At 39.1% G+C, this 27005-nt stretch overlaps 1 protein-coding gene across 6 annotated transcripts in view; it reads left to right on the top strand.

Annotated features, from left to right (window-relative positions):
- The first annotated feature begins 10292 nt into the window (after positions 1–10292).
- Positions 10293–27005, top strand: part of MYBPC1 (myosin binding protein C1) — a 100526-nt gene continuing 83813 nt past the window's right edge. For 3 of the 6 annotated variants that reach the window (XM_060776871.2, XM_060776868.2, XM_060776870.2), the window contains exon 1: positions 10294–10489. In XM_060776871.2, the coding sequence (XP_060632854.2) occupies positions 10465–10489 (25 nt within the window). In that variant the 5' untranslated portion in view covers positions 10294–10464. Of the gene's footprint in view, positions 10490–27005 lie in introns of all 6 variants that reach the window. The other 3 variants (XM_060776872.2, XM_060776867.2, XM_060776873.2) reach the window with 2 other exon arrangements.

Here is a 27005-nt window from a genome sequence, read left to right as displayed (position 1 = left end):
GAAGTCAGCCACAGCAGAGCATTTGATGAACCAACCTGGACACAGCATATTATTTGAGAACACAGAAATGCTGGACCACTCTAACAACCACCATGTCAGACTACACAGAGAAGCCATTGAAATCTACAAGCCCATGGACAATTTCAACAGAAAGGAGGAAACCATGAAAATGAACAAAATCTGGCTACCAGTATTAAAAAAAAACTCTAAAATCAGGACAGTACATAAAGAAGAACACTCTGAAAACAGGGGAATTCCATACAAGAAACAATCAAGGCCAGCTAACACTTCCCATTAAAAGATCCCCCCGGGTAGAAATCAGCCAGATGTGGAAGCTTCAAGGCCATTAAATGCTAATCAAGGCGGCCAATTGCAACATTCACGCTTGCCTCCAACAGACAATAGTTCTTTCTTCCACCCTGGACATTCCACAGATATATAAACCTCCCTTGCCTAGTTTCCAACAGACCTCACAACTTCTGATATGGGCAAAACATCAGGAGAGAATGCTTCTGGAACACGACTATACAACCCAGAAAACTCACAGCAACCCATCCTAATCCTGTCCATAACATTTTTGTATGCTGATATGCCTTATTCCTATGGCTGCAAACATTGGCATTTTTGTGCTTCAGCCCTCGTAAAATTATAACACTCATATTCCATTGCATTGAGCTGTGGCAGTTAAAGCAGTATCAAAATGCATTAATTCTCTAGTGTAGATGCAGCCTTGGGTACTGGTTAGCTGTTTAAAGAAGGGAAAGACCCTCTGAAAAGGTCTCTTCCCAATCATAATAAATCCTCCACCCTCCATAGCCTGAAATTTGGTAATAGAAATGACTAGAAATTTGTTTTTTGTGGTCACCCAAAAATATTCTGGAAACATATGTTTTTTTGCTTGTTGGGAGTGCAATCTGTGATCAATTCAATGTGGTTTTCTGGGTGGCTTCCAAGAGCTGGGAAGAATAATGTTTTGTCTCTCCATTTGGGGTAAATGTGGTGTTTCAAAATGGAAGCTACAAAGACCTGGAGACGTTCTACAGCAGACATGGGCCAATTTGGACCCTCCAGGTATTTTGGACTTCAACTCCCACTATTCATAACAGCTTCAGGCCCCTTCCTTTCCCCCCTTCAACCGTTTAAGCTTAAGTGGCTAAGGGGGAAAGGAAAGGGCCTGAAGCTGTTAGGAATTGTGGGAGGTGAAGTCCAAAACACCTGGAGGGCTGAAGTTGCCCATGCCTGTTCTACAGTCTCTGGGCCAGGGTTTTCCGATCCTGTTAGAAACTAGGCTACAAGTTGATCATGAGTAGGTCCTTGGTATCTGCTGGGTTTTGGTTAAATCTGGGAATCTTCAAGTCTCAAAATCAAATGGTGTCCCTTATATGAAATGGCACCCCCCCCCCCCCCCCCAGTTTACTTTTCTGAATTGTGTTGAATATTTTCAAGCCATGGGTGGTTGAATCTAGTGACGCAGAATCTGTACCTACAGAGAGCCAACAGTATTGCACGGGACTGTGGCAGACAATCTATGAAAGTTGAGAGGATCCCTTGCATAACATCTCTATTGGATCAAGAGCTCCGCACTATTATCTTGATATTTCATTTATGCAAGGACAATTGTGTTAGCACAGCTGCTCGGCCCAGAAGAGATAATCCCTTGAAATGCATATTTTCATTTGATATGGAGAAGCCCAATCTTAACTAACGCTTCTAAGTACGGACTTACATTTCCCTTTGAAATCAATGGACTTGAAAGCACTTAATTTTGGCTGAATGCAGATTGTTGGATATGGTCTGTTTACGTAATGCCCATCCCAATAAGTCAAAATGTTTAAAATAAGATAACAAATTAAAATCTGTGCTTATTCATATTAAGTGGGGGAAACAGTTCTAGCACCAAATGGAGCAGGTATTTTGTAAAACTACAAGGTTTTAATTACCCATTTGTTTGACAACATAAATCTAATTAAATAAGTGTACACTTAGAACACTTCAAAGAGGTGATTATCTAAATCTCTTAAACTACTGTTTGGATTCCTAGGATGTGGTTTTACAACACTTTTACTGCCATGCCTCAGTGCTAAGGAATCATGGGAATTGTAGAATTGTAGTTTTGCAAGATATTTAGCCTTCTCTGCCAAAGAGAACTGGTGCCTAACAAAACTTTGACTCTCATGATTCCATAGCATTGAGCCATGACATTTAAAATAGTGTCAAACTGCCTTAATTCTACAATGTTGATGTACCCCTAAAGGTCGTGGACTTCACAAAAACCCCACTAAAACAGTTACAGAAAGGTATTGATTAAGGGTGCTTCCAGACAGCATTAAATCACGGGTTTAAAACAGGGGCAAAAATCCTGGGACTTCAAAGGAGGTCCACATACAGATCTGTTGGTCCCGGGATTTCTGCCTCCATTGTCCAGACTTGATGCTTTGTTGTGAGAAGTAGAGGCTCCCAAAATGGCCATCATGGGACTGCTCAAGGGTCACCCTTTTTTTAGGAACCAACAAACATCTAAAACCCGGGAACAAACCCAGATAAAAAATCTCACGATTTCCAATTGCAAAGTCATATAGACACGCAGAGATCCACATATTCAGCTCAAAACTGGGATATTCCTGCACTTGAAAATCTCACGTTTTTTGCCTTTGGTACTGATTGCTTCCACATTTACAGGAAACAGTGTCTGGCCACCCTTCTGTTTGCTGTGAAAGCTACTGAGATACTGTCTGGACAGGCCCAAAGAAGGGTGTTATCCTTACACAAACACTAGATAAACAGAAAGATAATAAAGTATTCCTGATAATCGATGGCAAGTTACTGGAGACAATATGTGGCAGACCTAATGCACATTTACCCTAAAGTCAGTCTATGGAACTTACTCCTAAGTATAAGATTTCAGTCTATATACACAAATACTCCTAAAAGCTGTATGCTCAATGACTAAAGAGGGCTGTAAGGGGATTGCAAAAGGAGGCCAAAAGCTTAATTGGGGTGGATGAAGTGTGCCTGAGGGCTTGCCATAAATTTAGAAACCATTCTAATAGCATTGGACTATAAGTGCTTTAGCTCCTACCCTGGTTAGCAACCATTTTCTAATAACAGCATGCCCAGTAGCTGAAAAGAATTGTGCAGTGTTTCAAAAGAATATTCACAGAAGCCAGAAGTATCAGGAGATTAATTGGGGTAGATGGATAGATATTTTAGACTCCATATTTGGTGGCATGGGGGCCTTAACATGTTCGGTCAATGAGGTGCCTAAGAAGTGATATTATGATGGGATACAAGACCCTAAGGGGGATAAAGATGGATCTGCTTGTGAACCTGTTCCCTTTAGATTACAAGGGCAAAACACAAAGTCATATGCTAAATTAGGGAAGGAGGCGTATCAAGTTGGGTACTAGAAGGATCCTTTTGATCCAAAGAATGCCCAGCATGTCATGTGATGCTGTCTGCACAGAACAACAGAGAGACTTGTGGAATTAAAGCATATTAATCATAGTTTCTCATTGGAGGCAAAGACAGACATATTAATCTATATGTGCCTGGAAGTAGTTTAGGAACAAATGGACATTCACTGCTTTGAAAACCCATTCCAGAATGGGTTTTAAAGTAGCTTCCACAATACTCAGAAAGATTAGATGTCATCACATGTGTGTAATGGGAAATCACATGCGGCGCTGTAAGCTGCACTCCCAACATCTGTGAACATGAGACATGGATGTGTGCAAGGAGGGTCAGTTTAAGACAGTGTTTCTCAACCTGGGGGTTAGGACCCTTGGGAGGGGGTCACGAGGGGGTGTCAGAAGGGTGGCCAAATACCATCAGAAAACATGGTATTTTCTGTTGGTCATGGGGGTTTTGTGTGGGAAATTTGGCCCTGTTCTATCATTGGTGGGGTTCAAGGACCTCTTTGATTGTAGGTGAACGATAAATCCCAGCAACAACAACTCCCAAATGTCAAGGTCTATTTTCCCCAAACTCCACAAGTGTTCACATTTGGGCATATTGAGTATTCGTGCCAAGTTTGGTCCAGATCCATCAGTGTTTGAGTTCACAGTGCTCTCTAGATGTAGGTGAACTACAACTCCAAAACGCAAGGTCAATGCCCACCAAACCCTTCCAGTATTTTCTGTTGGTCATGGGAGTTCTGTGTACCAAGACTGGTTCAGTTCCATCATTGGTGGAGGTTAGAATAATGGTTTAATCAGAGTTGGACAGTCTTATCTTAAATTACAGTTTTATGTAAATAATCAAAAACATTTAACCTACTGATACCTCAATTAATGTAATTTTATTGGCATCTATTTTTATTTTGAAATTTACCAGTAGCTCTGCATTTCCCACTCCCAGTTTTTTGAGGTATAATTACGTTTATATTCGGGTTGGCTTATACTCGAGTATATACAGTACTTCTTTTGGCCCAGGTTTTTGTGTTGGCCAGGAGTGCCTCTGCACACTTAAAGCTAGTACAGCAACTGCACCTGTTTTTGGAGATGCTTGATCTGCCCATAGTGGCATATGATTTAGTTAATCCCATTTGGATTACTGTAATGTGCTCTAAATGGGGCTGCATTTGAACACTGTTCAGGAGTTTTGATTGGTACATAGAGTTGCAATCAGAGCATTAATTGGAATTAAATGAACCATACAGTTCTGAATATTTATTGTTTGACAAAACCCTATGGAAGTCATGCAATTGCCATAAATTGACAAGTGACTTCAAGGTGTGCATGTACACAACAGCATCAACAACATCAATACCAACACTGGTTGACTGGCTGATCTCTTTTCAAACACAGTTGATATTCTGTATCTATAGATTTTGTATCCATGGACATAGCCATCCACAACTTGAAAATGTTTTTTGAAAAACAGAAACATAATCCTCCAAACAAACCTTGATTTTGCAATTTTATATAAGAAACACCATTTTACTACACCGCTGTATATAATGAAACTTGAGCATTTACAGATTTTGGTATCCATGAATGGCCTATAAAAAAGGTTTGTTTTTGATTATATGTACTCAATGAAATTGTTGTTGTTATTTACACCTAATTCCTCCCAAGAATAAGGACACAAGGTAACCTACAAGCCAAAGTTCTGCTAAAACTGACAGAAAGTCAACATTAAAATGGAACTAAACTATCAACAACATTTAAAAACATTCTGGTCATAATGACAAAAAAGCATTTTCAAAGTACATTTTAAATGGTACAGTGGTTTCTTAGAAGCCCTTTCTTTAAAAATTAGCATCACTCATGCCCCTCCCCTAAGAATAATAGCATTTCTATACCTGGGGTTTGTTAAAGTTTACTAACTTCTCCATGAGAAAGTGTCATCCATCAGCAGACTTTTGGATATTCAACCCACTCTCACCAACAGAGACACAACTTCAAGTGAGGCATTTAGCATCTTAGAAAGCGGCACAAGTCAATAAAGGCTGGGGAAGCTCATATTTTGTCACAAAGGTGACAAACAAAGACCACTGAAATGATCTGGGTACTATTTCAGTTCTCGATCTTTTAATTCCTGGGATAGCAGGGATAGGGAGTGTTGCATAAACAACACAATCCATTTCAGAGGACAAAAGAAGTCCCTGAAATAATGACTTTTGTTTGCCTCAGAATTATTTCTGGACAGGGGACAGAAGAAGGACAACAACCTTTCCCCATTCAGTGTCTGTACTGGGTGAGAATGATGGACACCATAGTTTACAAAGCTAGGGTTACGAAAAGTTCATCTAGGCATTGTTTGCCCTGGGAATTGTCATTACACATGAGGTTTCTATGCAAACTATGTCAATGGTTGTTACTTGTGGCATGGTATAAGAGAGTAAGGGACATGATAATTTGGAGACCAAAATCTGCCCAGGAATAAACAGTACACAAAGAAATTGGAGAGGAAATTTACCATAGCAATATGATAAAACTTAAATTAAACACTGAGCACTTCTACAAAAGTTTTATTATGACACATTATGGCTGTGCACATGAAATACATAAATATTTAAGAGAACTGAAATTGGTGTGGTAGAACCATAGGAGTAATGCAAATTGGAAAAGGGAATATCAACACTTTAGGATGTGCAGATATCATCATAGATGACAGTAGCATAAATAGCAAAGTCTTGAAAGAATGGCTAATGAAAATTAAAAAGAATAAAAAGACAACACATGAAGTAGGTTGGTGTTAAATACTAGCAAACCACAGGTGATGAAGGCATTAAAACAGTTTCTCAGTCATTAATCAAAACGGAGGTTGTAGTCCGAAAATCATCATCATCTTCATAATCAATTTTATTTATTACCCGCCTATCCTGATGACTCAAGGCGGGGTACAACAAAGTCAAAAAATATGAACATAAAATATATACAATAAATTATATAGATAAAAACACAAAAATATTCAAAACTTGCACTAAACATGGATACAGAATTGATATATAATAGCAATAAAATGTAAATCAAAATTTGTGATTGAAAATTGACTGGGTAGACCTGCTAGAAGAGAAGGGTCTTCAATTGCGTTTCAAATTTTGATACATTGTTTAGCTGTCGGATCTTTTCTGGCAGGTCATTCCACAGTCTTTTTAAATCCGCCAATGAAAAGATCCTACAGGTGATAGTCGCCAGTTGGATTCTGGCAAACTGCAGTAAGTGTCTGCTAGAGGGCCTCAGTGTCTTAAAGTATGGATTGTGCAGGAGAAGGTGATCCTGTAGGTAACTGGGACCCAAACCATGAAGACTAGGATATGGAAGGACAGCTGTTGAAAAACTAAACAAATTCTTCAAGTCTAAAGATACATCTTGAAATACCAAAATCAGAATAATCCATGCCACAATATCTTCATTTTCTATACATGGTTGCAGAAGGTGGCCAATGAAGAAAGCTGACAAGAAGAAAATCAATTTATTTGAGATAAAATAGAGAACAATTTTTGCCAAAAACATAATAAAGGACTCTGAGAGCAAACCAAGCTCAAACTAAAAGAAAACTTAACTCGAGCAGTCATATTCTGAACATGTCATGGGGATATCTCATTTGTATGATCACAATAAGTCAAAGTCAACACAGTGACAAATAACAACAGAACATTGGTATTGGGTGTATACAGAATAAATTAAGCTAATGGCTATGTAACAGCAGGGAACAGAATATATTTACGGTACTTTTATTTTTCTGCCCCCTCTGTTAAAATCCTAGAATCCTTAAAAGAGATCACAAGGCCATCCAGTCCAATTCTCTGCTACACACATTCCTATGATGTTAGGCTATAGCATTTTCTCATCCAATTAATATTAAAACAGTGCTTATGAGTATAATTGATCAATATTGTTTCCATTTTAGCAAGGTGAAATGGAACTGAGAAATCTGAGATCTATTTGTCTAAGGCTGCCTAGTGAACTTTAGACGTCTTGTATCTAATATTAGTTCTCCCTCAGCATTCAGGGCAAGCTGACATAACCAGATGTGACAATTTCACATGAAAGGTTCAAAAAGTCATTATTTATATTAGACATTTTCGATTTGCCATGATATACAAAACCTGTGGTAGGGTCACCCCTGAAGGTACTCAACAACAAGCCCCACTTCTAACAATACTCACTTTTTCTCTTCTTTCTTTTCTCTTTAACCCTGAAAGAGATGTGAAGTTTATTGACAGGACTACATTAAGAGATGCATTAGAATTCATGGTAGATTAATCATAGCATTTCAGATCAAAATATTTGTTTTTATTTATCATCAAGTTGATTCAATTTATAATATCCCTATGAATGAGAGGCCTGGAGAGATAATAACTGCCCTCCTAAGATCTTGGATTCCTTGACTATGGCCCCCATCGTATTTATCTAAATCAGCATCCTAAGACACTTGCATGCAATCTTCAAGATGGAGCCCCATGCCAGACGTTACTCTTTTTTTTCATGTCAGGAGTGACTTTAGAAACTGCAAGTTGCTTCTGGAGTGACAGAATTGGCCGTCTGCAAGGATGTTGCTCAGGGGATGCCCGGATGTTTTTGATGTTTTATGATCCTTCTGGGAGGCTTCTCTCTTGTCCCTGCATGGAGAGCTGGAGCTGACAGAGGGAGCTCATCCACTGCATCACTGGGGGCTCCCAAGACATCATATGATGCCATGTGTGACATCATATGATGCCATGTGTGACTTCTGGCAGAGGCTTCGCTCCCAACTGGGGTAGAATTGTCATTGACCGCTTCTCCCAGAACATGGGGTCTCTCTGTGAGGGTGACACTTTCTTCATGTGATGGAGAAAGTTTTGCACCACTTTCCCTCTCTTCTGTCATGAAGGGTAGGCACACCTGGCCTTTTTGATGAGGCCCTCAGAATGATCTTTTCCAATGAATTGCACTGTCTCATAATGTGTTCAAAGCATGTAAGCCTCTTTCTAGTGAGAGTTCAGATTCAATTTATTCTAGGAAGCTTTATTTGTCTTTCTGGTGGTTCATGGTATTCTCAAAAACCATTTTTCAAATAAGTTATTTTCTTCTTGTCAATAAGGTCTTGTCAACTTATTTCTCAGCCAGTCATGGAAATTAAAATTACTATGGTCTGGATGATTCTGACTTTTGGATTTGATTATGTATCTTTATATTAGAGGATCTTATCTAGCCAAGACATAGACAATCTTTAGTCTATAGTTATATGAATTCTCCAGGTGTGAAACTGGCAGTGGATCCATGAGAGACAGTGGCAGTTGAACCAGAAGAAAGGAATGGTAAAGAATTCCTGAAATGGTTGAAACCCTTTTACCTTGAAAACCCTATAATGAGAAATATTAAATATTGAGGATTATGCATAATTTGTCCTGTAGACAATACAGCAATTGCTTCAGTTAAAACAGCCATTAGCTTTGTTTCCTAAATACAACTATCTATAAATAAAATACCATAGAACAATTATTTTCTTGGATCTGTTAGCTCAGTGGTTCTCAACCTTTCTGATGCCACAACCCCTTAATACAGTTCTATATGTTGTACTGACCCCCAACCATGAAATTATTTTCGTTGCTACTTCATAACTGCAATTTTGTTACTGTTAGAAATCATCATGTAAATAACTGATATGTAAGATGTATTTTAATTCAGTGGATTTGGCACAAATACCCGATACACCCACATTTGAATACTGGTGGAGAGGAGTGGGGGGACGGGACTGATTTTGTCATTTGGGAGTTGTAGTTGGTGGGATTTATAGTTCACCTACAATCAAAGAGCATTCTGAACTCCACCAGGAATGGAATTGAACCAAATTTGGCACACAGAACTCCCATGCCCAACAGAAAATATTGGAAGGGTTTGGTGGGCATTGACCTTGAGTTTTGGAGTTGTAGTTCACCTACATCCAGAGAGCACTGTGGACTCAAACAATAATAGATCTGGACCAAATTTCACACGAATACTCAATATGCCCAGATGTGAACACTGGTGGAGTTTGGGGAAATTAAAGCTTTGTATTTGGGAGTTGTAGTTGCTGAGATTTATAGTTCACCTACAATCAAAGAGTCCCTTGAACCCCACCAATGATAGAATTGGTCCAAACTTTCAACACAGAACCCCCATGACCAACAGAATGTACTGGAGGGATTTGGGATGAATTGACAGTGATTTAGGGGAGATGTAGTTCACCTTCCATCTTTCTGATGGATCTTTGGCGACCCCTCTGACACCCCCTCGTGACCCCCCCCAGGGGTCCCAACCCCCAGGTTGAGAAATGCTGTGTTAGCTAGACACAAGACATTTTGGGTGCCATGCACCTGCTCTGCTTTCTGCACTTCTATATTTTTAGAAACTTCATATAAATGCTGTTTCAGAATATTCGTCTTCAGTTTTATCCATGAGCAAAATAAACATCTATCTCAAAATTCCCAATATTGCATAACTGAGGTCTGCCATAGCCTCACAGTACTGTGAACACTCCAAATTTCTTAAATTTAGAGAAGTGTTGCAGTATTGTGATAGCATTATCCAACAATTGTAATTTCACTATCGGGTTGTCTGTTTGAGGTGTCTTCATGATGTAGCAATGGGGTGAGAGGTAGAGAAGTTTGTGTGTGTAATTTAGAGCATATTTTGTATCTCCGATTGTCTGGCGGTCTGTTCTATTCCCTACTTTGTGTGCAAATGTGATGCTTCTCAATTTAGAAAGTTATAGCTGTCCTCCTCAGCTGCATGAAATGCTGTAGAGATTCTTTCCTAAAGCCAAGAGCACAGCGGCTGCAAACAACAGATGTAAGCGGAGCTCCCATAACTGTCAGTTTTCAGAGGGTTTGCATTGAGAAGAGAGGAGGTGCTATTTTGATTGATATTTCAATGCTGTATATAAAGCAGAATTCCACACTCCCTCTGCTTGCCATATTGGTCTGCATGCTCTCATCAGGACTTGTGGCTACTTGTTGTACTGGTCACATATTGGGACTAAAGAGGGACTGAAACTATGCCAGAACCCACCAAAAAAGCTGGTAAGTGTATGTTTATTCTCTCTCTCTCTCTCTCTCTCTCTCTTTCTCAATCTCATTCAAATATGAAATTCTCATTTTAGAGTAATTGGACACAAATCAGGGAAGTCAAACTTTGAACACAGTATTCTTGATATAGCAAATGGTCTGTTAGTTTATAAAGGCAATTATTCCATTAATTCAGAATTAAACCCTTCTCTAATAATAGTATCAATCACAAGCTGAATTTCTTAGTGTTAGCATTGGAAACTTGGAAAGTTATAATTTAAGATTGTAAGCCAGGTGATTTACAAGTACCCCTGCTATTGTTCTATTTCAAAGTTTTGAAAGTTCTCTTTATAACAGCTTGATACTTAATGTCAATGCATTAGGGTTTTTTTTTCCATGATTTATTCAACAAGTGCATGAAACTTCATTTCTGTGAATGAATTTCAGTATGATAAACCGGTTTACAACTCATTGTCACTTTTTGCCTTGGATGCTTCATGCATGTGATCCTCTCATCCTCTTTACCTTACTCACTGCGGGTCAAATTCAGAGACTATTTTTGTGCCAAGACGGGGATGCTATCATTATTCTTGGCCACCATCCAAATTTTTGAGAAGGACCGTTGTCCTTCTCCAGTGAAGCTCACAAAAGGGTAACACATTTAGAAACATTTAATCCAGTACACCACAGTGAGATTACCTAGATTTAAATCTTTCTGAACAGTCTGCTATTTAAAAATACTGAGAAGGAGTTTTGTCGGCCTTCACATAGTTTCAGGAGTTTTACTTTTCTAAGGCTATATCTTTATATTGCAAATTTGCCTTTTCACATTTTTATTTATTAATTTACTACATTTTTACCCTGCTCTATCTCCACTCCAAAGGGGACTCTGAGTGGCTTCCAGTTTGGCAACAATTTAATGCCACATTGCAACATAGAAGCATACAAAATACATAATACATTAAACATTAAAATCATAAAACAACCATATAAATACATTTAAATCAATGGTTCCCAACTTTTTTTTTACTAGGGACTACTTTGACTAGGGACCACACTCCAACATTAGTACCAAAAGGGTTATAAATCGGTTTTTGGTCAACTTTAGATTCAGTTTGGTTATTTGGTGCTCTGATTCAGAAAATTGCATTGGCTGGACCACATCAGCTCTAGTTTCTGATACAGAACATAAGCCATCCAGTAGTCACCATCTGCTCACCCACAGAAAACCATACTTAATAAGCCTTGGCACCATAAGAGGGTTTTGCAAGACCAGTTGCTGTAGTTGCAACAGTGTAGTAATGGTGAGGCCTCAGACCATATTTTAGTTCTGGTGGACCACTGGTGGTCCACGGACCACAAGTCGGGAACTAATGATTTAAATAAACTGTTGAAAACACAGCACCTAATTCCGCAATCATAGTCCAAGCCGATTTGTTTATATTAACTCAGTGGTTGTATATTGCACTGTGATTGTACTACTCTCCAAATGGTTGGTTCCACAGCCAAGTTTTAACTTTTTGAAAACTAGGAGGGAGGAAGCCAACATAATGTTTCTGGGGGGAGTTCCATACCCAAGGGGCCACCACTGAGAAAGCCCTGCCCCTTGTCCCCATCAGCCGCACCTGCAAGGTGGGTGGGACCAAGAGCAAGGCCTCCTCAGAATATTTTAATATGAGAGCTAGTTCATAGGTATACCATAATGGGCCTTTTGTTATTGAGGAAAAAGAGTTGTGCTATCTAAGGATAGTGGATTTATTATACAATAGGTTTTTGTTGATTATAATCCAATTTGTCAGATACATGGATGATAAGTGTACAAGTCGAAGCACATTTGTACAATGCTCATTGTTGCACAATTGAATGCCTCCACTGACCACTTGCAAAAGTTTGGTGATATAATAGGAACATCCTAATCATCCATAAAGATCCATTGTTTCATTTATATGCATGCACTTTTTATTGTCGACTTCTGTGCATGCTGAGTCAGAAAATAATTTTGTTGAATTCAGTAGGAATGCATCCCAAATCTGTGGACATAGGATAGTGTTTTTACTATTTTCCCACCCACTCCTTTTTTCTTGCCATGTAGGTAGTATTCCTCATATCTTTAGATGATATTAGTCATATAAGGCTTCTTAGAGATACTAAATGGAAGAAGGACTTTCTATATCAATTTTAGCACACCACACCAACATTCATACTATAATATGTGAAAATCCATACTGAAACACTGAAAAAAACATCTTTAGGCAATGTGAAAGAGCAGAGGTATCCATGCTGGGGATCAATAAAATACACAAAATCTTTCTTAAGACAACGTAAAAAAATACAATTTCTCATCAGAAAAGACATCTTCAAGCCAATGGTGGAGAACGAATATACATGGGGAAAGAATTGATATTTAAGTCATGTTCTCTGCATGTTGGTGTCACTGTCTTTAGATGTTATTATGAAGAGGCAGGATCTGCAGGAATGCAATAGTTGTGGTGCAATTTCCATTTTTGTACAACTTACAGCTTTCTTTTCATGGCTGTAATATTATTGTATAGATGATTGCCTTGTATGAAGAGGACTTACTGTTCTTTGGTTTAGATTTTGGAGAACATTGTAATACTAATACAGGATTTGGTGTAGGCTTCAAGTTTGTAGGATTTGCTTTGTTCTTCTCCCCAGAAGAACTCAAGATTTACTAGAGATACGAGCTCGGTGCAAAAGATATACTGTATATTCAGAATTAAGCAAGTTCTTATTTCAAAAATTTGGACTGTGTTACCAAATAGTCTGTCCATATATTGGTTGCCCTGGACTTTCTTCATTTTAGCAATATAATTTGGGTTGGGTTGCTGTGAGTTTTCTGGGCTGTATGGCCATATTCCAGAAGCATTCTCTCCTGACATTTCACTCACATCTATGGCAGGTATCCTCAGAGGTTGTGAGGTCTGGGTTGATGATGATGAAGTAGACAAAGATTTATTCTTATGGCTATTTGTTTGATTTTGCCTTGTCTAATTGATCTATTGCTAATGACCCAGAGATCTACCAATACATTGTCAATCTCCCTTCTGGCCACTCTTGTGCTAACAAGCTAACAACACCCACCCCCCCCCCCCCCCCGCCTTTGATGTGTCCCAGTGCATTGGTTTTACTTTCATGCTTAGTATGATTAACTTCCATATTTGGGATGTGGCAAGGATATATCTTCCGGGCATACTAGATGTAGCTCTGTGGGGTTTTCACCTTCTCTGTTAACATATGACATGAATGCCTGGAGTGTTTTTACATAGTGTGCTTTACTAACTCTACATCGTGTCCAAATCATGCCTTTGACATATCAGGTTTTGCTTAGCCTTTTCCTCTATCATATGTGGTCCTATTATGTAGATAATATAGTCTCATCTGTCAGAATGTTGCTTATAGGGTTGGATAAGAGCATTTGTGGAAATTTCTTGACCTAAAAATCTATCTATCCAACACTTTCCAGGTTTTAGTCCGGACTCTAAACATTTAAACATACTAGGCTTGTATTAGTAATATAGTTCAGCACCTTGGGTAACTCCTTTCAAGTTCTGATTAGTATGTGTACTTTAATAATGTGTATGGCTCCTATGGTAAAAGATACACTGTAAAATCTCCTTTTTTAATTTTATGCTTCAAGTGTTAAGACAGTGTATTAAAACAAAAAGTAGTATATCAGAAAATCAATTTGCAGAACTCCAGATACTACAAAGGAAAATGCATAATAATAATAATAGTAATAATAATAATAATTTATTTTTGTATCTTGTCACCATCTCCCCAAAGAAACTCGGGGCTTCTGACATGAGGACAAGTGCAGTCAAACACAGATTAAAATATAACACAGTAAAAAACACACACACAAATACAACCATCATTAAAACATAACCATCAACAACCAGCAGCCTAACATAGTGGCCATATACTGAGCTTAGGTGCGAGGCAGGGGCATGTGCACTACAGGTTCAAGGACAAAGCTGGTGGGAAAGTGCAAAAGCTTGATGATAAAATTGGGCTAGAAGAGCCAAGTCAATTTGAGCAATACAACTATTGGGCAGGGACAATGGTAAAGTGCAAGAGCCAGATATTGAATTATGGCTGGAGGGGCCAAAATTATCTAGTGAACTGATTAGTCAAAGGCACAGTGGAACATCCAAATTTTTAGATTGTTACGGAATGTAGACAGAGTGGGTGACAATCTGACCTCTCTGCGGAGAGAGTTCCAGAGCCAGGGGGCCACCACTGAGAAGGCCCTCTCCCTCATTTCTACCAGGTACACTAGTGACTGGGGCAAGAGCAAGAGAAGGGCCTCTCAGAAGATCTTAGAAGCCATACAGATTCCTAGCCCGCTTAGGGCTTTGTAGGTAATAACCTGAACCTTGAATTGGGACCGGAATCTTATTGGTATTAATAGAATTTATTCAGAAATTTCTACTTGTGTTCACAACTGGAACATCTCAAAATTGTCAGCCACAAATCTGCTAATGGATAATACATTCCAAGCAATTTTTTTAAAAAAAAATCCAGGCAAAGTGACTTATTTTCTCATCCAAAGTTTTTTAAAAAAAGTTAAATGTATTGAAAAAACAGACAAAAGGCATCTCATGCAAAGAAAAATTAGGAGCCCCTGGTGGTGCAATGGGTTAAATCCTTGTGCTGACTGAAAGGTCGGCGGTTCAAATCTAGGGAGCGGGATGAGCTCCTGTCTGTCAACTCCAGCTTCTTATGCGTGGACATGACAGAAGCCTCCCACAGGATTGTAAAACATCCAGGTGTCCCCTGGGCAGCATCCTTGCAGATGGCCAATTCTCTCACATCAGAAGCAACTTGCAGTTTCTCAAGTCGCTCCTGAGACAAAAAAAATTGCAAAGAATTAGCATCCATTTCAAAGACCTTGTTTTATTGTCAGTTTTTAAAGGTTCTGCCACTGAAACTTTCTTCAAGAAGACAGACTTTTAAATTTTTTAGAGATTTGGGAGGCATGATCATTATCTAAAAGAGGAAGAATATTTGAGCTGAAGAGATCAGGGCTCAAACTTGATAATCTATTTTTTTTTCTATTTTGTTTCTATTACCAGAATCTCGAAGACTTGGAATGGGTGCTTTTACAGTGGTTGTTTGGTGTCTGCTTTGGCTCGTGGGTTTTGTTCTAGGACCCCTCATGAGTATTAAAATGGATGCTCAAGTACCATTATATCCAATAGTACTTTACAGGAGTAAAAGGTACTCCTTATCTAAACTTACAAAATCAAGCTCTACTTTTTGGGAGACTTTTTAAAACTGTTAATGGTGGGATCTGTGGACCCAGAATCTGTGAATATAGAAGCCAGCTATATAGACATAGAATTAAGGCCATGTGCTGATTCACTGCAAATCAATTCAAGATGTACCAGGATACCCCATTTTCTCTTCTGCCTATGAGGCTTGCAACAAAACAAGTATATAGCAATTATGCAGCCTTTAGAAGAGAACTGGCAATTTTAATTATTTTTCCATTAAATTGTCCATGTGGTTTGTACCCCGAGATACTGCAGTTCATCTGTCTAGCTTTATGTTTTTGTGGTCTAGTAGAGAAAAGAAGCTAAGGAGCTTTCTGTAAGATATATGGGCTTTAGCGCCTCCAAGTAGGATCAAGCACCTTACCGGGGTTGAGTCCAAGGCAACTAGTGTTGACAGACTGGAGGGATCAGTTTGCTTGCTGGCATTGATTTTGCAATGCCGGAGGACAATAATGTATGAAACATCCTACCGAAAATAGCTGTACCAAATGTGCATATTAATATGAGAGCCTAATCCTGCACTAAAACTACAGCTAACCTTCCTTCTAAAGTATCCCATTTGTAATGCCAATGGTTGGCATATACATCATTTCTATTTGAGATTACGTTTAATTAGATACAAGACTTCTTTTATTGGGATCTATTCTAGATCTGCTATTTGAATAAAGATGTAATTTTACTGTCCGATTGACTTTCCAGTAACTCAAAGACTGTTAAGATAGTGTATAATTACAATCCTGTCTAACTTGGGCTTCAGCCTTTGCCTCTCCCTGCCCCCTTCCTGATCCTCTCATTTGTTAACTGAACTATAGAGACAGAAATTTTGCATTATTTATCCTAATAGCTGTTTGGATATAACTGAAAAAGCACATGTGGTTGAAGGCAATAGAACCAGTTCAGAGTAAGCTAGATTGAGAAAGCCATTGGTATCATCCATGCCATAGTATTTGCATTTTTTCCTGTATGGTTGTGAAAACTGGGGAATTAAGAAAGCTAATAAAAAGATAATCAACTGAAGGAGAATTCTTCAGATATCATGTACTATAGGGATAATAGGCATGTCAAAAAGAAAAATGAATACAGTAATTCCTCTCTACTTTGCAATTCGCTTTTTGCGGACTCGCTGTTTCACGGTTTTTCAATAAGAGGTGCTGCTCCTACTGGGTCACATGGTGGTGGATGGCAAGCAGCTCCGTCTGGCAGCCAACGGGCCTCAGAAAGGGAGGTTGCTGTGTGGGTTGGGCCTGAGGCAAGGCAGGGAAGGTCTGCTGGTCACGAAGTTTGTCCTACTGTGCTACCGCAGCCCTGGAAGTGACTCCGGAGGCATTTATTGGGTGGACTCACAGCAGAAGTGGGTAAGGAAGCGTGAGGGCTGGACTGCACATGGGCATGCGAACGCTTCTTATATATGCCCAATGGAAGTGGAGCACTTTCTCAAAGTTGCTGCTCAACTAAAGTGACTGAAGGATTTTGTTTATAAGGTAAAGGAAAAGATTTTCCCCTGACGTTAAGTCCGACTGAATAAATGTTTAAATAAATATAGGGTCCCTACTTGCAGATTTTCACTTTTTGTGGGTGGCCCTGGAATGTAACACCTGCGATAAGTGAGGGAACACTGTAACCACAAGAACAAATGAAGCCTGAACTCTCCTTAGTAGACAAACTGATCAAACAGAGACTATTATTCTTTGGACATACACTAAACCAACTCAATAAGCTCTTATAAATTTGAAAGCAGCAGGAAAATAAAGGAAAGTCACATTAGAAGATGCATTGACTAATCAAAAAAGCCATGGCCCCAAGTTTGCAAATCCTGAGCAGAGGTCTCTCATTAATAAGATTGCCATTGGCTGAAGTTAGTGTGATGGCAATTAACAGGAGGAGAGATTCGCCGGGGGGGGGGGGGGGGATGAGAGAGAAGAAAATGAAAATGATAAGAGCATAATGAAGACCCCTTGCATATGTCAGTTTCTTCTGCCTTCACTGTTTACAATGCCATGCCCGACCATAAGTATACATGAACATCTGAATAGCACTTTCAAGCATTATGTGAAGCAGACTGCACTCCATAACTGCTCAATTTATATACATGTATTAGGCATGCAGCTTCCACAATACTCTTTTGACTTTACTATCTACTCTTTTAGAAGCAATCCCTTTACCATGTGGTGTGACAGCACTACACAAGGATAGCACTTCATATGTATAGTATAAACCATGGGCAGCTGGTAGATCTGCAGCCGTAGGAGCAGCGAATCCATTCTGGATTTTACTATCATTTCCCCCACAGCTGTTAGGAGTTGAATGGGAACTCCGCCAGTGCTGGACCCTTGCTCAACACTGATAATCTTAGAACAGCTGGGAGAAGAGGAGCAAAATCCACCGGGTGGATTTGCTGTTCCCACATCAATAGATCCGTGTGGCCACAGCAGTGTGAATCCCTATTGCGCTGCTCCAAGGTAAGGTCCTGCCTCTCATGCCAAATGAACAGACACATAAATAAATAAATGCAGAAAACAAATGCTGTCCATGTGAGTATAGAAGCAGTTGCACTGTATAACCATCACAATGCAAGGTCTTAATCTAATGCAAATTGGGAAAACTATTCCTTCTCTGATCTCAGACAAGCCCCCACATTGGCAGTCTTTAGGAGGAGCCTGAAAACATGGCTGTTCTAGTGTGCCTTCCCTGAATAAAGGAACAATCCCCTGCAAAATACTCTGAAAAGCACTTTAAGTACCTGTTGGGTTGCTCTCTACACTTGGTTTAAAACCCTCCTACTAGATACGTCCTTTGTTCATGTCCAGCATTTACTTTTAAAATTTTAACTATTACATCTGGCCCAGCCATAGGTTTTTAAATTCTTCTGTGTTGTTGTCCATGTCTGAGTTAAACTAATTGTATTGTTTATTTTGCTTATTGCTTGTTGTTTTTACTATTGCTTGTTGTTTTATCATGTATTTTTGGGCTTGGCCTCATGTAAGCCGCTCCGAGTCCCTTGGGGAGATGGTGGCGGGGTATAAATAAAGTATTATTATTATTATTATTATTATTATTATCTTAGGGATGTTCACTTCTGCAATCCATTTCTGAACACAAATATGCTCCACCTTGCCACTGATTTCCAAAAGAGACCCAGCACCTTAAATGGTATGAAATCACAATAGTGGAAGTCCAAAAGTTTTTACAACTTTACCATCACAGATAATGCCAATGCATTCTATTCTACCCTAAATAACAATCTTTAATATCCACATGCCAAAGACATCCAGTTTTATGATAAGTGCAGTTGAGAGGATGGCTTCGATGTCTTGGAAAGAGAAGTACTACCTGATCATTCTGAATTTTGAATATGGGATTTCCCAAAAAATAATTTTATATCATTGAGTACCCCTTTCTGTGTTGCTACTGTGATTTTAGGGATATTAAGATAAAATCCCAAATTGTTGTTGTGTGACTTCAAGTCATTTCTGACCTACGGCAACCCTAAGGCAAACCTGTAATGGATCTCTTCCAATTCTATGATTTTGTGATCATAGCTCAAGGTCCCCCAGTGGGTTTCTATGGTTGAATGGGATTTCCCAAATATGTGAAATTGAGATCCATTGAGACCCATGTAGAGCATATAGGTACATTGTGCATGGCACAAAGTTGTGATTCACACACAGATGCACATGGGCATTTGAGTGTTTATTAAGTTGCGCAACATGACTGTTCAACAAAAAATGTAATACAATCAAAAGTTATGAAGATATATGCACTACACAACCCTAGTGTATGACTTCAGCCTATAATGCTTCTGGAACATGGCCATACAGCCCGGAAAACTCACAGCAACCCAGTGATTCTGGCCATGAAAGCCTTCAACAAAACATTCAGCCTATAATTTTTGCTCTTATGACCCTAAGAATGAATGAAAAGGCATTTCTGGTTAGTAGACACCTTATCTAGATTTCTTTTATCTTTTAAGTCTTTGCGAGCAAAGATGACCCTTCAGGTAGTAGAATGCAACTCCTAGCAGCCTTAGCTAACTTTGTAAATGGGGTAGTATGTTGAGAGCTGTGCTGTAACCATTTGGAGAATCACTCATCTGATTCTATGCAACGCCTTTAACATAAACTATCCATGAATTATTGCCCATCTCTTTTAATGCAACTAAACAGCTAAAATCATCTGAATTAAAAAAAAGAAATAATTCATTTTTGGCTTGTCAGAAGCAGATGGTGGAAATGGGCTCTAATTGCTTCTCAAAGAACACAACATTTCACTAATGGGGCAAATATTTATTTATTTACTGTATTTTACCCCATTATATCTAAAACCTGAAGAGGACTCAGAGTGGGGCTGCATTGCAAAGGTTGCCCATGCCAAATATATACTCATTATATATACTATAATATATAATATATAAACATTTCTTGGGGCTCCACATGAAACTTTTCCTTTGAAAAGGCCTCCGCAGCAGAAAAAAATGGAGAACCCCTAGTTTAGAGGATCAGGTATTCCTTGGTAAGTAAGTAAGTAAGTAATTCCTTGGTAGTCCCCGTCCAACCAAAGTTGACATTGTTGCCATCTTACAATGCCATAAACAGAGACTCAATTGCCATCTGCCAGGTCTGCTTTGATTGTGCTTTTGCTGTATGGCAGGAGGTTGGACTAAATGGCCCACGTGGTCTCTTCCAGATCTGTTATTCTATTATTCTATGATTCTAAATAATGCAGTTTAACTGAATTGAACTGCATAATATGGCAGTGTAGTTGTAATCCTTGCTTAGCTTCCAAGATAATTTGGGCTCTGTTGTCTTCAGGGTATTTAGAATTTGAAAAAAGCACTTGCTTGAAGTTTTAATCCAAGAAACCTTGAGAAAAATGGAAGGGAAGGGGATGGGTGAAAGAGAACCTGGCTTTAGGATCCCTGGCACATAGCAGGGAAAGATGGCATGGAGGTACCAGCAACAAAAACAGTGCTTGGCACTTCTTTGCTCTCTTTCCATATTCTCTGCCAGGGAGGCAAGAGTCATGATAGAATAAATGCATCTGAAAGGGAAGGGCAGACCTTTGACTAACTCCCCAAAGTTTTTGTGTAACCTTATCCAGCTTCTCAATTTGCTCAGGCTGAAAGGAGCAGCCTCGTCACCTTGTATGTGGAATGGCTGCTGGGTGATAGAAGGGAAGAAATAAGGCCAAGTGGACTTGGTTCCTTTGTGGTCCTGTTTTCCTTCTCTCCCTTTTGGGGAGGTTGTTTGTTTTAAGTCTTAACATGGAAAGAGGTTGAAAAATACAGAGTACTATATAATGTGAAATGGGCCATTTCCCCCCAGACACTACCTACAGCTTTCTAGATTGCAAATAACCCTGCTCCTGTGTGGCAATTTCATATAAATTTCCAGCTTTAAAATGGAAACACAATCTAGAGCCTATGTTACATTCTACTAGCTGTCTGTTCACATTCTAGATATTGTGGGAAAAGTACTTCAGTTCTGAAGGGACACATCCTCTGATACCATCCCTGCTTATTTTCACGTCTGCCTCCCACACTTCCTCTCGTGATATCGGATTAAGTTTGACCTTCAACCTCCCACTCATAGCTTTTGGTTTCACCATCATTCTTCTTCCAGTTGCACATATGAATCCCATGGTTATTTTTCATTGAATGTTATACTGCTTCCCTCCCCATGTGTGTCCTCTCTCTCTCTCTCTCTCTTCCTCTCTTTCTCACACAGTTGCCTTTTTCATTAGGAAGAGCAAAGAAGGCTGGTTCAGGCAGCAAATTTGTGGTATCATTAAAGGACAGCAGATGTTTACTCATTTACTTTTTATGATTGCATTTTTAAAGAAGGGGTGTGTATGTGTTTGTGGGAATTTCCTTCTCATGCGCAAGACAACTAGGCTGGTTTTGGATGCTTTGCATCTTTGAATGTCTTAGTGAGGAGTGCCATCTGGTGCTCTACCTCAGGCAACAAAACATCTTGGGCTTCCCCCAACTGCACACACTGCAGTATCAGAAAACTCAAAATTCAGACCAATTTTTTTGGTATATTTTCTGCACAGACCCAGAACTTCCTGTGTACATATTTGTCATTTGTAAGGAAATAAGTTAGATAATCCAATATTGACTGGCATTTGCAACTATACGAGTCTAGCTTTAATTTTAGCTCTGACAAACTCTTATAGCCAAGTCTGCTGCTGTCTAGAAGGAAGTGTAGCCACACACTAATCACACTAGAGAATGAATAATCACACTAGAGGATGAATCCACTTTAAATCCAGTTGCTGCCTACTGCAGAATTCTGGGGTTTGTCGTATAGGGAGGAGACTTTAACAGCCTCACCAAACTACAAACCTCAGAATTCTTCAAGAGACAGAAACCGGATTTAAAGTGGATTCCTTCTCTAGTGTGATGAAGTGTTGTGTGAATGTGTGTGAATCTACACATCTGGTACAACAATTGCATTATTACTTCTCTTGCTTCCAAAGAAAAATGAGACATATGCATTGGAACCAACTGCAAATGTATTAAGAAAGACAGTAATGCCATCTGCACCCTAATATCTTCTTCAAGTAGGAATTTTCTTATTTTTAGGCAAATATTTTCTTCTACAATTCAGTATTCAGGATACAGTCAGCCTAGTTAGAGGATAAACAGGATTATTCAGTACAGAAAGTATGGGAGAAGAGTGTAGTTTTGTTTAACTGTTGCAACAAAAACAACAAGAAGTCTTATGGCAACTTAAAGGCTGACAATCTTTATCTGACACAAACTTTGTAGACTTCAGAACACTTCTAAAACCCTTAAGACAAACCAGAAACATTTGTTGCCTTTCCATCTAATACAAAGGAGTTTTCCTTTCAGTACACTAGGAGGCACTAAGTTTCTGCACAACAAAACACAAAAGCTAGTTTCTGATGCCTGAGGGTGCAGCTGTTCTGAAAGAACAGGCATATTCTTTCTCTTTATGATCCCCAAATTTAATATTTTGGGCCTTTTCATACTGAAGTTTAGGGACTTAATAATGCAGTTGGCCCTTGTTGCCTTTTAAACATTCATGTCATATCATATCATATCATATCATATCATATCATATCATATCATATCATATCACATACAATATTCTGTCCTGCTCAAACTCTGCTGTCTCAATACTTCCTTCCTATGGCAAATTAGTCCTACATGACTGGCTGTGGCTGGCATAGCTAAAAGGGTCAAACATGATAGACTGGAGAAAAAATGGTATCAGATTTCTTGATCGATATTAATCTTTACCTGTCCAAACGCATCTCTCCCTATGAACCACCTAGGTCAGTGGTTCTCAACATGGGGTCCCCAGATGTTTTTGGCCTTCAACTCCCAGAAATCCTAACAGCTGGTAAACTGGTTGGGATTTCTGGGAGTTGTAGGCCAGAAACATCTGGGGACCCCAAGTTGAGAACCACTGATCTAGGTGCTTAAGATCATCTGGAGAGGCCCAGCTCTCAGTCCCGCCCCCTTCGCAGATGCGATTGACTGGAACAAGAGACAGGACCTTCTCAGCGGTGGGCCCTTGGATATGGAACACCCTCCCTAGGGATATTAGATTGGCCCCCTCCCTCCTAACATTTCAAAAGAGAGTCAAAACCTGTCAGTTTGAGCAGGCATTTGCAGATGCAGTGTAACAGACTAATTGAGATCCACGGAATGATTAGACGATGCAGCAGAAAAATGATTTTAGTGATGAGACGCTGAGGACTTGTGTTTTATGGCTTTTATTGTTTTATTGCTTTTATATGGTTTATATTATGTGTAATGTTTTTAAATGTGTTTTATGTTGTTGGGGGCATTGACTGTCGACTGTAAACCGCCTCGAGTTGCCTTCAGGCTGAGAGGGGTGGTATATATATATGGTAAATAAATAAATAAATAAACAGTACAGGAAATAGGCTGGATTGGGGCACAGTCTATGTGGGAAGGGAGAGTATTTTACCTCCTCTCCTCTGATGCTATACTTACTCCAGTGGGGCAATTCAACTCAAGGAAATGTGGGGACAGGGTTAAAGTTGAAAGTGCAATGACCCAGGACTGTTTACGGATAATTGCTATGTCTTTGTGTGATATGTGATGTTATTTTACGTGATGTGTTTAATAATGTTTAATCTTTTATCACGGGAGGGTCAATTTTGATGTTTTATACTGTTTTTTATTGATGGCATTGAATTGTTGCCAACACTGAATCATCCTGATTTCCTTTTGGGGTTGAGAAGGGTGGTATACAAATACCACAACTGCCCTTCATATCTTCCCTTTTGTTTATGATTACAGGTGAAATGGCATGGCCCTAAAGGACTGTGTGAAGAGGTCCTTAGTTAAAATGTTTCTAATAATAGTAATAATAATACCCAAAAAACCTACAACAAACCAGTGATTCTAGCCATGAAAGCCTTTGACAATATAACAACAACAACAACAACAACAACAACAACAACAACAACAATAGGCTCAAAGTGGGTTGCAGAATAATTTAAACACATAAACATTGTAAAACTTCCACAAATACACTTATTAAAATGTATTTTTAAAAATAAAATATTCATATTAAAACATATTATTTTTATAAAATACATATTAAAATACATAGAAGAGAGATCGCCTGAGGGCTGAGAAAAGCAGTATATAAATAAAGTAAATAAATAAATAGATAGATAGATAGATTAAAATTCATGTCTACAACTGGCTGGTATTCCTTAAATATCATTCCTACTCCTACTATATATCTTAAATCTGTGGTTTCTCACAGAATATGGGCTAAACATGGAATTATTCATGAAGGAACACACCTCCATATAGAGAAAAGGCGAGTGGCCCATTTACTTTGTAGCAAGAGAAAAGAGAACTTTATGCAACACCTTATGTACAAGAGGATTGGTTTTTTAGAAACCTTAATTTTGAAGAGTTGTTGGTGTTTTTAAGCTGTTTATAAAATCTTTATAAAAGAAAATGTTGTGTGATTCATTGCGGAGGAATGATCTGGTCTGTGTTGTTTCAAATACATCTTTGAAGCTTGGAAATACTGGCAGATCCAGTTTTATATAGGGATATTTCAGCAAAGTACCTTTCTTCAATACCTCAGAGCACTTTTTGCCATATTCTGTTGGTCTAGCACAGGAGTCCTCAATCCAAGGCCCAAGGGTTGGATATGGCCCTCCAAGGTCATTTACCTGGCCCTCACTCAGGGTCAACCTAAGTCTGAAACGACTTGAAAGCACACAACAACAACAACAACAACAACAACAACAACAACAACAATCCTATCTCATGTGAAGGTCTACATTTCACATTGAATATACTAATAAGTTTATATTTGTTAAAATTGTTCTTCATTTTAATTATTGTATTGTTTTTAAATGTGTTTTTGCACTGCAAATAAGATCTGTGTAGTGGGCATAGGAATTTATTCATTTTTTTTTCCAAATTATAATCCGGCCCTCCAACAGTTTGAGGGACTGTGACCTGGCCCTCTGTTTTAAAAGGTTTGAGGACCCCTGGTCTAGCAGCTGCAGCATATCTGGAGTATCACTACTTTCTATACTTTAATTGCTAGATTAAACTACAGCCGTATATATTACACACATGGCTGCCAATGAAACATTAGACACTTTAATTGATTCACAACAGGCCATCTATACTGGCCTCCAGTTTTCAGAGCCAATTTGATTGCCAGCTTTACCTTGTAAAGCAGGGATGACTCATTTTGGTGAGTCCAGGAGATCAAGGAGCAGCAGTCTGACCACATTATAGCAGTACTCCACCACACACATGCACACACATTGCTGAAATCCAATAATTCAAGTTTTCCAAAATTGCCTTTTTCTACAAAGACATGTGAAGAATGTGTGCCTTGTGTGAGAGGAGGATGCTCTTTCTTGGATTTGTGGATATGTATTCCTACAAGGCAAGAAGCTGTATTAAGCAGCCTTTATGGCCCCTTCCAACTCTTGTTCTTGTTATGGGCCTTGAAGTTGTTTCAGATTTATGATGACTCTAACGCAATGGAATTTTCTTGGCACATTTATTCAGAGGGGATTTGCCTTTGCCTTCCTTTGAGGCTTGCCCAAGGTGACCCAGCAGGTTTCCATGGTCCAGTGGAGATTTTCACCCTGGTTTCCAGCATGTAATCCAATTGAAAATGACTGCCCATGTTTCCCTCACCATTCTTCTAAATTGTTTTTAATGATGTTATCAATTCCGCAAACTGTGAGTACAATTATTATTATAATTATAATTATTTTTATTGACACAAAAGCACAGTATGTCACAGCAAACGAGATCGATATGTTGGATTTCGTATCACAAAATCACAAGTCGAACACTTCTATGTCACAGCAAACGAGATCTATATGTTGGATTTCGTATCACAAAATCACAAGTCGAACGCGTCTAGGACTGTGTGATGTATTTTTGAATAATGCACGCAGATCCAAGTAAGGTGGCCTTTTGCAGTTGAAAGATCGTGATTTTGTCGATGTTTATTGTTTCCAAATGTTGGCTGAGATCTATTTGTATGGCACCCAGTGCGCCAGTGACCATTGGTACCACCTGTACTAATTTATGCCAGAGCCTTTGCAGTTCGATTTTGAGGTCTTGATAGCGGATGAGTTTTTCCTGTTGTTTTTCCTCAATGCGACGGTCACCCGGTATGGCAACATCAATAATCCAGACTTTTTTCTTTTCCACAATCGTGATGTCTGGTGGTGTATTATGTTCCAAAACTTTGTCAGTCTGGATTCAAAAGTCCCACAGTAGTTTTGCATGTTCATTTCCCACGACCTTTGCGAGTTTATGATCCTACCTATTTTTTACTGCTTGCAGGTGGTACTCGTGACATAAATTCCAGTGAATCATCTGGGACACAGAGTTGTGTCTTTGTTTGTAGTCTGTCTGTGCGATTTTCTTGCAACAGCTGAGGAGTTGATCCATGGTTTCATCAGCTTCCTTGCACAGTCTGCATTTTGGGTCATCCTTTGATTTTTCAATCCTGGCCTTAATTGCATTGGTTCCGATGGCTTGCTCCTGGGCTGCAAGAATCAGGCCTTCTGTCTCCTTCTTCACAGTTCCATTCATGAGCCATAACCAGGTCTTCTCCTTGTCAACTTTTCCTTCAATCTTCTCAAGGAACTGCCCATGTAAGGCTTTGTTGTGTCAGCTGTCAGCTCTGGTTTGGAGTGCAGTTTTCTTGTACTGACTCTTTGTCTGCTGTGCT

The sequence above is a fragment of the Anolis sagrei genome, chromosome 5, assembly GCF_037176765.1.
Source record: "Anolis sagrei isolate rAnoSag1 chromosome 5, rAnoSag1.mat, whole genome shotgun sequence".
NCBI classification, from domain to species: domain Eukaryota; kingdom Metazoa; phylum Chordata; class Lepidosauria; order Squamata; family Dactyloidae; genus Anolis; species Anolis sagrei.
The sequence above is the reverse complement of the archived record's forward strand: the minus strand, read 5'-3'. Positions and strand labels throughout refer to the sequence as shown.